We start from the raw sequence: 12,766 nt of genomic DNA on the forward strand, positions 1-12,766 counted from the left end.
ATTGACATTCCTAAGGATACAGTAAACACTTTCCATTTATTCTTTACTTCCCATGAATAGATGCCCACACGTAGGAATGACTATCTGCTTGGCTGCTTATTTTCTTCACGTGTGTTTCGAAGGCCTTTTCCACAGGAAACATTTTGTCATAGATGCACAATTGATATAAATAACAGGAACAATTGCTCTGTGCTGAAACAGCATGCTGAAACAGAAGCAGCTAAATGGAATTCAGCCCATTAATCTATTGTTTACACCTGTGCTCAATCTATTGTGATGTATCTTCTCTTAAAAAAAAAAAAAAAAAAAAAAAGTTGGGGTGAGGAGTGCCCTCTAAAAAGTTGTAAAAAGTGTACAAAGGGGGGAGATGAAGGGGATTGTGGGTTCATGTTTTCACCAATGTTACCATCCATAAACTGTTTCATATGAAGGAGAGATGTTGTGCTAGCTCAGATTTCATATCACGATTTGGGTTGTTTTATTTACCACGGAAAGTTTTCATTAATCAACATTATTTGTGTTATTTGCCAGAAAGTTGCAAATGACAACAAATTTTAAGTCACATTGCTATTGGTGAACATTACATTTTACAAAAGTGGTTGGATTTTGTTAGTTATGTAGAAAAATCCATAGAAACAATGGTTCAGATATTAAACATTTGTCTTTTAAATAGTTTTACTGTATTTGGCAAACTGATGACTAGACTGGTGACTATATCCCTTGCTTTTTCATCATGTGGTGTTTTTAAAGTGCTACACTATATAAATAATGCTTAAATTGGTTTTAATATATGTAATATAAAACATGTAAATAGTGAATGTACTTAATGGACCAATTTGAAGTCTGAGATGGTGTGTGTGTGTGTGTGTGTGTGTGTGTGTGTGTGTGTGTGTGTGTGTGTGTATGCCATTACTTCTGTCTCAGATCCTGAGGGATTTATGAACAATGTCAAGTTCCCTCTGAAGACCTGAGTCTCTTCACTGCCTCTTAAAGCTTAATGCTCCCTGACTGAGTGGCACAGCGAGAGCCACACACTCTCTCTCTATGTGCCGCAGATAATGCTAAGAACAACCTCTCAATTCCAGCTCTCCTCCTCGCCTAATGTGCCCTCTTCCCCTACTGCATGCACATGGCCATTTCCATTCAGTGAAGACAGCAGCAACAGACGTGGGCGACTGTAATGGAAAAACACAAACACTGTCCCTAATGGTTTCCCATTTCAGGAGAGTTTTAAAACATATGTAAATTTATGTAAACTCCACAGAAACACATATTTACAATAGCACAGGGTAATCACAATATGAAGACATGGTGCGCTGGCCTTGTAGATGGAGGCGCCATGTGTCATTAGTCTCCTTTTATTTCTTTTCTGTTTTCTGTTTCCAACAATCACTCATAATAACAATGAAAATGGTCTGCGCTCATCTGTGGTACAGTGATGGAGAGGCAGAGGGTAAAAAAAACAGTTAAAGGAAAAGGTGTTGTGTCCTTACAGCAGCTGGGTGCCTTGAAGACGTACACCTGAATGCAAAAAATATTTAGTTCAACAAAATTGAACTAAAGCTGTGAAAATCAAAACCAAAAAAACCCCATCATAAAATGTGTTATAACGGATGGCGGAGACTTACAGAGGGGGGAAAGGTGGATCATATTTTTATCAACAACGCACTGGGATTTTTTTTTTTTGAGGTCTGTAACTTTACAAAGTCTGAAAACAAATTTTAATATTTCTAGTCTGGAAAAAAAGACAGCAGTAGTTTGTCTGTGATAATTAATTTAGTTTGTTTTATTCTCTTTCAACATATCACAGTCATAGTAAAGACAATATATTTTCTTTCCATACTCATTATGATTCCTGATTTTCAACATTTTCCACATGGGATCGTGGAACCTCTTTGCCTAATGGTGACATGAATTAAATTTGCATCCAGCTCCTGTTCATGCAATAATGTGTGAAATATTAACACGGCCGGAGGTAGTAAAACAAAAACAAAGGCTTCGCTTATTTTACACATATGGATGGAAGTATAAACAGAATCCTGACAACTTAAACCAAAATTAGCTCTTAATCATAGGTGGTTGATTTGAAAATGATCAATACATTTCTGATTTTAGTGCAATATAAATCAAATCAAATGTTCACAGGTTTGTAATTGAATGAGTGGATGAGCCATCGACAAGAAAAAAATCTGGGTAAAAACAGTGAGAATAAGTGCTTGGAATTTAACAGCTAAAATTGATTTAACCTATATTATTAACCTTAAATGACAAAGAACAAACAAAAAATGGTCTAAGTTAAAACTTCTGGAAGAGAGAGTTCGTTTTTTAAATATTAAAATACTTTAAAGATGTTTTAATCACTCTTAATCATATTTAAATATATTTTAATATGTTAAAAAGCTGGTGTTTCTTTGCAGTTACTATACTATTATACTCACATTATTTCAAAAGAGCAGCTTCATCAAAAACCTACTAAACTCTAGTTCTACACCCTCAAGTTTGCACTCCCACCTGTGGGGTCCAGAAAGGAAGCTGGCTTTACTTTCTGCTCTGTTTGACCACTTGTTCCACCTCCTTCATGAAGCGCAGGCAGAGCTCATCCTGCCACGGCAGGGCGACACACTGCACCGCCACGGGCAGACCCTCACCTCCAGACACAGCCTGAACACAAACACAGACTCCTGTCACTCAACAGTCGGCAACAGGACGCACCACAGTCTTCTGCCTCCACCTACTGACTGACTGTGGAACTTCTGTTTTAAAAGGCGCTGTCTGTGATTCTGATTGAATACACGTTTATAAGTTAATTCTGGGACATGGTAAATTGCTGAAGGCCAAAACATAATGGGATTGTCAAGGAGGAGAGGTGGTCGAGAAACACCAACAGAGGAGCAGGTCAGAAGAACAAAAACATGTTAACATCAGTGAGGCTTTCAAACGGTGTAGAGACTCAAGAGAGTTGAAAGGTGTGAAGAGGAATGTGGATATGTGGAGGTTGCTGTTTCTGCTTGACAGGTGGGTAGCATGTCCTGTGCATGTGTGCTCAGTGTGCCAACAGTGTGTTCCCATAAAGGAATGCAGATGACTCCGGTTTCTGTGATGCCTGCTGAGCGTCCATAAAACTAGGACAATTATACTTTAGGTGTACTTTCAGAATCATTTGTTGTTTTCTGTATCTTTACATGATTCAGAGCGAACTGCCAGCTTGAAATAACCGGTGACAGTTGTGTTACTGCATTCCACTCGCTATGGTGTCTGTGCATTTCGTCACTGTTTTCTGTTGTTCACTGAATGCTCATTGATTACCAACTGTTATAGTGACTGTCATTCATTAGTTCTACACTTTGTATGCTGGTTTCACACACTATAGTAGCAGGAGAGTTGAAACTATCGCTGTCTGGAGCTGGTGTGCTGGCTGTGTCGTCCTCTCTGCATGTTAGCTTTGCTTGTTTGTCTACTTAACTTTGATACTGTAAAAAAACATCCTCAGCCTTGAAACCACAATTTAACTTCCAAAAAAATAAAAATAAAATTAAGCATCATAATGCTGGTATTTAATCAGTTCTCCCTCACTAGTAGATGTTTCTTACCTGTTTGAAGAGCTTGTCACAGGTGTCCTGATAAATGCCCTTATAGTGCTTGAGTTCCTCCTCATCCTCTGCTGTCACCGTGGAAACAGGAACTACACCGGCAGGAAAGGTGAGGAAGTTGTAAAGGGCCATGTAACTGAGAACAGCTGAAATTAGAAATATATCATTAACTGTGTTACACTGGGTTCTCTATTTGTAATACTGCTGCTCAGTAATTATTGAATTTAGTTAATTTTTCAATTTGTTTGATGTGTAGGTAAAAATTGCAATTTTCTTATGTGATGAGGTAAGGCCTCTTTTGTTTCGAAACCACAGAACAAGCTCAGAAAAATCTCACAGGAAGAGAGGATCGTTTCTAGTTGTTTTTCGTTTAGCAGTGTCCATTGTGATAGTCTTTGAATTCATTTAAACATTAAATAACCCTATAGCTCATCTTGCTTTACTTGTCAAATATATATAGCTTTATTACAGATGAACTGAATCAAACAACACGGTTGCAGAGTAATTGCTCCCTAGTGGCTGTAGTCATCTGCTTTTTATGTGGTAAAGTATATATGATTTTTAGAAACTATCAGTAAAGACAGAACGCCTCTCACTTAATATTTACATTTCATATATTACATACACAGAACTGCTCAGTATACCATACTTGCAATTCTTCCACAGTATGAGAAGTTGAAGGCTGGTCCGATTGAAGGACAAAGCAGCACCTCTATGTTGCATCTCCTCCAGTCTGCTATTGTCTCAGAAATGTAGTCCTAATGAAAACACAAGGGAATTCAACTCACTTCAATTTCCCCTTCATGCATTGACACGTGTAATTATGATTAGCTGACAGCGAACAGTACCTCAACAGCAGCATGCTGCTTCCACAGATCTTGAACAGATCTAAAAACAAGGAAAGAGAAAGAACCACTATGTTTTGGCATTTTGACGATCACGTGGAATGAATTGCAACGTAAGGATCAACTGCAAGGAAAGTTTCTCACCCGACTCCACACAAGGCACTGAAGATGGCAGAAACACGAGAAGACTGCAGAAGAAAAGTATGATATAAAACACAAAGCATCTTAAAAATCAGTGGCTGCCTTAACAAATACAACCCAGTTTCCAAAGAAGTTGGGATACTGTGTAAAATGGAAATAAAAAGTGAGATGATTTTCAAATTGTGTAAACTGACATTTATTTGAAATAGAATGAAGACAACCTATTAAATTTGTTTCATAACAACATATAGGCTCATTTTGAATTTGATGTCAGCAATACGTTTAAAAAAAAAATTTGAGACAGGGCAGCGTTTACCATTGTGTTGCTTCAACTCTTCTTTTAAAAACACTCTGTAAACATTTGGGAACTGAAATAAACAAGGCCTTCGCTGAAAAGTCTTGCTGGATGGCAGCATATGCTGCTCCAAATCTGTATAAATCGTTCACCATTAATGGTGCCTTCCCAGATGTGCTATATGCACACAAATGCATCCCCATACCATCAGGGACTCTGGCTTTTGAACAGTGCGCTGATACCAAGCCGAGTGGTCCCACTCCTCTATAGCCCGGAGAACCCGGCATCCATGATTTCCAAAAAGAATCTCAAATTTGAATTCGTCAGACAACTATTTTCCAATGCAGTCATTTACAGAGGTGTGAACCCTGCATCTTCACTGCTGAGAGACTCTGCCTCTCTGGGATCTCTCTTTTTATACCCAATATTATTGACCTGTTGCTATTTAACCTAATTTTTTTTTTTTTTTGAGACAACTTTTCCAGTCGTTTGTTGCCCCTGTCCAAACATATTTTGAAAAGTATTACTGGCATCAAATTCAAAATGAGCAAATATATTCCATAAAACAATAAAATTCCTCAGTTTCAGTATTTGATATTTTGTCTGTATTCTAATTTTTTTTTTATTTTTTTAACTATGGGTTTACATGATCTACAAATCATCGCTTTCTGTTTTTATTTACATTTTACACAGAGTCCCAACTCTTTTGGTAGTAACTGTGAAGATCATTTTCAAACCAATTACACACTCAAGAATTGAATGCTCTTTTGTTTGCATTAGTATGAGCCTGTGAAGGGAGGGGAGAACTCACCAGGGGCTTCAGGAGCACTGACAGGATTTTCTTTAACCACTTTGGGAGACGGTAAGGAAAAAGCTGTGCTCTCAAACAGGGGTCCAGAGGCTCCCCCTTCCTACAAAAAAAAAAAAAAAAAAAAAATGTACATAGAATCAAATAATCTGAACAGAGACACGTATTGAGGATTATTGTGAAAGTTTCAGCAAATATTCTTCAAAATACGGCAAAAATAACATTGTAGCTGAGAGACTGCACTTAGTTACAATATCAACATGCTCTGACATGGTCATAAAGACAATGGTATAATGTTGATGTTTAGCAGGTATGTTTCCCATATTCACCACCTCAGTTTTGCATATTAGCATGCTATCGTTTACTAATTAGCGCTAACCAAATGATAAAGTTAGATGTCCATGTATTTAGTTAAGTCATGGAAAGGTTACATTTCAGGCCCAATGAAGCCTCTAGATGAAGTGTTATTGGATAACTGAGGACAAAGACCTCAGTATCAGGTGTATTACACCACATGTTGATTGTCTGACACAATTACTAGATGATCTAGGTTAACAACAATTAATGCATTGATTAAAAAACAGATTTATTAAAAGGAATAACTCACAGTTTTTGTAGCAGGGTCGTAGTTCCATCGGCAAATACACCCCTCACACCCAGTTCACAGAGAGCGTAACTTATCTTCAGAGGACGGTAAGGCACCAACTAGACACAAATGACCACATTAAACACATATGGCTCAGGTCACATATATTATGTGGCTGTGGTCATATAGTGTATGCAAGTGGTTTGGACTTACAGTGTGTCCTGCTTGTTCTAACAAAGCTTTGACCTCTCTGATGCCACGGGCCATGCTTGGAGATGGTTGTGTGTAGCCATCATTTTCCAGATAACCAATTCTCAGAGGTTTGGAGCTCTGGTATGTCTAAGAACAAGACATTTTCATTCTGTGAGACATTTCAGTGAAGTTCTTTCACATCTGGCTTATGGACCTGGCTGGTGCATGGGGCATCGTGATGGTGAAACTGGGACGAGCCTTCCCCAAACTGTTGCCACATAGTTAGAAGCACACTAATAATTTGACCAATTGGAAATACACTTGGTCGCTTTCTTGCAGCGAGTTAAATTAGAAGACGGACAAAAGTGGTAAACATGTTGCTTAAGCCAGTTCCCTGGCTTCGCGTGAAACCAGGGGGACACTAGCCTGTCTCCATTCATAGATGTTTGCTTTCTTGCAGAGTTAAATTAGACACCATTTAACATAGTTATGTACCAGACTAATTCTAAGCTCATTACCCCCCCCCCCTCCCCGGAAAACAGAAAACTGTCAATTTTACACTTTAGTTTTTGTAGCGTGAAAATAAATTTGAAATTAAATAAAAATGAATGGTAATAATAATGGAAACCCACAGTAAAGGACACACCTGCACATTAAAAGGTAATGGTGGAACAGTGGGGTCCAAGGAGAACATGTGATCGCAGAGAAGAGCCTGCATGCACAGAGCCAAACTGTCCACATCCTTTGCCATGGGTCCAGGAGACGACAGCACTTATTTGATAAGAAACATAAAACAGTGAACCAAATGTTCCAGACAACATGTGTAATATTGCAAGACAATAATGATGTAAGTCTGCAATTGCTATATATGCCAGAGGGACACATTTATGTCTCCTCACCTGACTTTTGCCCTCGATAAATAGGAATCAGACCCTGTGAACTGACCATGAGACAAAGAGGCACAAGATGTAAACAAATATGGATAAAAGTTGAGCAGATGAATGTCGAAAAAAATATGCATAACGCTGAGTGAAGCAGGCTCACCTTAGCCGACCTGGTGTTGGCTTTAATCCACAGATCCCACAGAATGAGGAAGGAATACGGACACTGCCCCCAATATCACTGCCTATACCAAGCAGGGAGCCCCCTCCCCCAATGAGAGCCCCCTCCCCACCGGACGAACCTCCGGAGGTCTTCTGGGGATTATGGGGGTTCAAGGTCTGTCCATAGATAGGGTTACCGCAGTCATAACTGGAGATGAGCCAATAAAAGACAAAGTACTGAGCATCACAGCATTTGCACATGTAATAACTATTTGCATTAAACAAACATAATTGCATGAGACAGTTTTGTTCAGTGTGTGACAACAATGTCTCGGCTTGATTTTGTGATGTCATAATAAATGGATCACCTTAACAGGGCTTGGGGCAGGTTGGTTTTCACGAAGGGAATAGCTCCTTGTTTCTTCAGAACTTCAACAATCACGCTGTCCTTCTGGGCAGGCTGGTCCAGGTTCAAGGTCAAACCACAAGTACAGTCATGGTTCTTGTGTCGTAAAATGAAAACATATAAAGAGGATTAAGTTACATAAGGGCACATAAAAGAATGTCATAATAGTTTTACAAGCACACACATATTTGTAAAGTCTGCCAGTGGAATTGCCTTTCAGTGATGATTAACAAAGTATAAACACAAATACCTTATAAGCAAGATTTTCTTTAATGCTAACTGGAACTCCATACAAGAGACCTTCCTTGTTGGAGCCAACAGTTTTCAGCTGGTCAAAACTCTCCAGCAAAACTCCTGTGCAGCAGTTCAGCTTTTTGTTTACAGTTAGAGTCTGTCGGAAAAGGAAAAACAGCAGAGACAGGTTTACATTTATTTATTAGTTTAGGTCATATCTTAAAACCAATTTTTTTTTTTTAATCAATTTAACCACTAGCTTTAACTATTTAACACCCCCTAATTAATTTTAACAATCGATTTCAAATGTTTATTTGATACTTTTAGCTTGTAATTTTAACTGTAAATACATAGCCTACTCTCAGCAACCAATTTCACTTGTTTATAGGCTACATATTGTAAGCAAAAATTGTCAACTGTTAACTATAGCCTACTTTTATCTCGATAAGTCATACTGTTAGCTAAACTGGGGTATTTGTAGCCCTGGATGGGAATCACTGTTGTAAAACATAAAATTATAATAATATATAGGCCTAGATAAATATTCACTGAGTGCATAAATCTACTTTGAGCCAAAAGAGTTTAATGAAGGACAGACTGTTAGTCTCGGAATAATACGTCATTCTGTGTAGTGAGAAATGTGTTGTACACAAGTCTGAGATAAACTGAAGCAAAAATGTCATTCCAAAGTCTGTGGAGGTGTTGGTCTGTTATGTATGTGACTCAATTCCTAACATGTAAGTTGTGGCGTAATAATAAAAAAAAAATAAAAAAAAAAAGAATTACTCCAAGGGATGAATAGCTGAGTAAATAACACATTTCCAGAACATTGCAATGTTCAATTCAATGTTAATTTAGGGAGGCTGTGGCTCAGTTGGTAGAGTGTGCTGCACACTAATCAGAAGGTTGGTGGCTCCATCCCCAGCTCCTCCTGTCCACATGCCCAAGCGTCCCTGAGCAAGACACCGAACCCTAAATTGCTCCTGATAGTGTACCATCAGTATGTTGTAAGTCACTTTGGATAAAAGCATCAGCTAAATGAAATGTAATAATTTAATTTATATTCAGCCAAATCACAACATGTTCAAATTTGGATGGGTAGTTAACAACCCATACTTCTGTGGTGTGATGAACTTAAAACTCATTTTCATTTCTACTTTACAGCATCTTTAAAGCATCTTTAAAGCTACTACTTCTACCAAAAGTCCCCACCAAGGAATCACTAGATCACAACCCAATCAGTGGAGAAAACAAGCATAGTACCTGAAAGGAACACCTCCTCTTAGCTAGCTGCAGTCAATTCACTCAAGATGCTATACTGCCTCCCTTTGTTCTTTCTTTTTTACTCTAGCCATGCGTTAAGTTCAATAATTATTTAATTCATTCTTACATAATGTATATTCACAGTTTGGTTCTGTTGTCAATTCTTAATTGTTTGTACATTGAATTATACATTTTATTTTATGCTTGTTCTCTTTGCAGAGATTAAAGCGCACACACATGCACAAAAAACAAAACCAAAGACTATTAAAGAAAAATATAGTGCTCTGCATTATATCTCTGCATCTGTTACGGGTCTCTCACAAACACTTCAGCCCAAAAGCAGACATCTCTGCTTAATAGCAATTCATTATAATCAGTGGCCTATTTAACAGTTAATCCAAACTGTTTGCTCATAGTTAATCCATTTTCAACTGCTTGCCATACTTGAACCTATTTCAACTGTTAATCAGATAGCTAACAATGTCAACTGTTAATCAGATAGCTAACAATGCCAACTGTTAATCCATACGATTAACTAACAATTTCAACTACGAGCCATACTTTCAGTAGTAATTCATAATGTTAGTTCGCTATTTTAATTATTTATTCACTTTTTGACTCTTACATAAGCAAAAGAAATACATAAATAGATAGGCCAGTCTATTTCAACTGTTCATTCACTCATTTCAATTAACCATTAGCCATGAACTATTTTGCTCAAACCTGCTGAGGTCCACTCAGATCTTCCTCCTGTGGTAGTTATACCCCTGGTTGTGAATCATTGCGAAAGTTAACACACTATCAATATCCTCATTTACTTGGTGTATGAATTAACTTTGGTGCATAATATTTTAATTAGTTACTGAATAGACTGTTTTTTGGGAATGAGACATCATTCTGTTTAGGTAGGTCGGTAGTTACTTTATTAATCCCCAAGGGGACATTTGTTCACTACAGCAGCATTTATAGATACAGGAAAGCAGTAAAATCAGTCAAAATCTTAAATATAAAAATGCACAGTATATACAATAAAGTAGAATGAAATAAAATAGAATAATTAAATTAAATTAAAACTAACTAAACAATAGTGCAAAGTTGTTTTTTTTTTAATAAGAAATGTGTTGGTACACAGTCCAATGTAAATTTTAGCAAACAGTTAATCCCAAAGTTTGTGGATGACACTGAGTTTTATCTGTGTGAAGTTAATTATTTATTTCAAATCATGATTTTAAGTTCCAAACTGGCATGGATATAAGCCATCCACAAATATAAACTAATAACCAACACTGAGATACGAGTTGTTTTAGGTGTTGGTCTGTTATGTAGGAGTTGTGTTACGTTAGAGGTGAACTTGAGTATCTTTCTGGATACTGGACCTTTTCCATGTAAGAGTAAAACACATCCTCAGGGCTGAGCGAGCGTTCTTGCAGCTGCTTGGTCAACTCAGACAGGGACAGCGTCAAGATGAGAGCGGAGTCAGTCGTTGGATGCTGGAAGATCAGTGACACACACCAACACGGAGTCATTATGCCATGAAAAATGTATCACTGCAACAAAATAATTCAGTCATTATTGATCGATCTGTCAGTTATCGTCCCAATTAATTTATCATTCAAGCCATTCAAGTTATAGGCTAAATAATTCCTTAAACTATGCAGGCATAACATGTTTACTTAGCCGAAGAAAACAGCTCTGAAGTACTTAGTTAAGGTATTGACACAAACATGTTTCCGAAGAGCGGAGTCCACACATTTGGCTGATGGTGTGAGTAAATAGAGAGCCTTTGGCTGATAGTCTGCGCCTTGTCCTTCATTGACCTGTTGGGATTTTCTGAATTAGTTTAAACAGAGGCCAGCTTAAACATGAACCTTTGGCTGACAAGACACCGTTTGGTGATTCAAACTCAGGGCCAAGCTCTGGCCTGACCCGACCTGTGACCTAAACAGCAGGAACATCAAACAGCTGTGTGGCTGCAGGCTTAACCACCATCTTTATTGGCACCTGTCGTGTGAACCTGTATTGTTCAAGTTAGCATTAAATAATAAAAACGCAACAGACAATTTCATTTACCAAAACATCCGCAATGAGAGCCTCACGACAGAATCCAAACGATGTCAACTTATGTTTGCCCAGATAGGCTATTAACTACACGTGCATTTAGTTAGGCTATTTACATTCATTTCAAAAACGTATTTGTTTACAATATGAATTGAAGAAAAACAACAACAAAAAACCCAACAACGTGTAACTTTCCCTCCACAGAGACCCGTCCGTCAAGGCTGAACTCTCACCGTCTGCTTGTACCGGAGCACCGACTGCTCTGCCCGCTGCAAGCTCTCGGTCCTCCGGTCTCTGGCTTTCTGGATCTTTTCCTTCGTCTCTCGGCGGCTGTTGAAAGTCCGCATCAGCACCACCAGAGCTCCCACACCGCAGGCGGCAGCAGTCAGCAGAGCCGCTGTCCGGTTGTCCGGCTTCTCTCCCTGGAGGAATAGTTGTATATGTTGCATGGTTCCCCTGTTTGTCTTCTCGCTGCAAAACAGAATAAACGTCGTCTAAATCAAGCTGACATACGCTGTTGTTTCAGTGTGCACAACTTGTTGGGCCTGTCTGAGCATTTGAATCAACAGGTGGGCGTGGTTAGTTGTCAAGTTGCGACATCATCTAGGTGATCCTTACCCGCAATTCAATTCAAGCCTCGACTCTCTTCAGTAGGAGGCTGCAGGGAGGATGCATGGCAATGGTGCTCTAGTACAGAAGGTTATTGTCAGCCAGTGAGTGGTTTACGTTTTGCCATTGGTCCGCCGAGTGCCACGTGACTTACAAATGAAGTCACCATTGGTCAGCCGAATGAACGCTACCTGTCTTGACTGAGGAAGTCACCGGATGTGATCCATAAACTACTAGTTACATGGCAGTGTCACAGTCACAAGACTGTATAACAGTGTAATAATAGTAATTATTTGATAAACCCTTTCATGTATAGAGGTCACTACAGTGGACAGCTATTCTAATGTTGTTTTCTTGTACATGCATGGGTTTTGATTATACATGAAAGGGTTAAAAAGATTTGATATAATCCACTTTTTAAGTCTTACTGAGGAATTCAGTGGAAGCATCTTGATATTTTTTTTTAGAGACACAACAAAGCACAAAATTAGTGGTTGAATCGACTGAATATCAACAAATAGACAACACATTTTTCGCAAATTCTGCTAAGACACACGCCTTTTAATTGCTTATATGCTCTGAAGGTGATTGACTGACTTGTTTATTGTGTTAATGTGGCTATTTAAATTCAGGTCAGTCCTTGAGGCTTCTAGCTTGTTCTTTTTGGCTTTTTACCAGCTGAGCTCTGATTTTTTT

At 38.4% G+C, this 12,766-nt stretch overlaps 1 protein-coding gene across 2 annotated transcripts; it reads right to left on the minus strand.

Annotated features, from left to right (window-relative positions):
* Positions 1-1,757: 1,757 nt before the first annotated feature.
* faah (fatty acid amide hydrolase) lies at positions 1,758-12,167 on the minus strand. Of its 2 annotated transcripts, none has more exons than XM_069150319.1 (16): positions 12,080-12,167; positions 11,695-11,932; positions 10,780-10,893; positions 8,157-8,297; positions 7,869-8,002; positions 7,502-7,708; positions 7,357-7,397; positions 7,104-7,228; positions 6,479-6,604; positions 6,287-6,384; positions 5,683-5,782; positions 4,580-4,623; positions 4,439-4,478; positions 4,240-4,348; positions 3,591-3,682; positions 1,758-2,661 (listed from the first exon to the last, which is right to left on the minus strand). In XM_069150319.1, the coding sequence occupies exons 2-16, from the start codon at positions 11,908-11,910 to the stop codon at positions 2,539-2,541; spliced, it is 1,710 nt and encodes a 569-aa protein (XP_069006420.1). In that variant the 5' UTR covers positions 11,911-11,932; positions 12,080-12,167; the 3' UTR covers positions 1,758-2,538. The 2 variants fall into 2 exon arrangements, with proteins under 2 accessions (XP_069006420.1, XP_069006419.1); XM_069150318.1 differs by having other exon boundaries at positions 3,591-3,736.
* Positions 12,168-12,766: the final 599 nt, after the last annotated feature.

The sequence above is a fragment of the Embiotoca jacksoni genome, unplaced genomic scaffold (genome assembly GCF_022577435.1).
Source record: "Embiotoca jacksoni isolate LCO1_2020_lvr unplaced genomic scaffold, fEmbJac1.0.p SCAF_16, whole genome shotgun sequence".
In the NCBI taxonomy this organism is placed as follows: Eukaryota; Metazoa; Chordata; class Actinopteri; family Embiotocidae; genus Embiotoca; species Embiotoca jacksoni.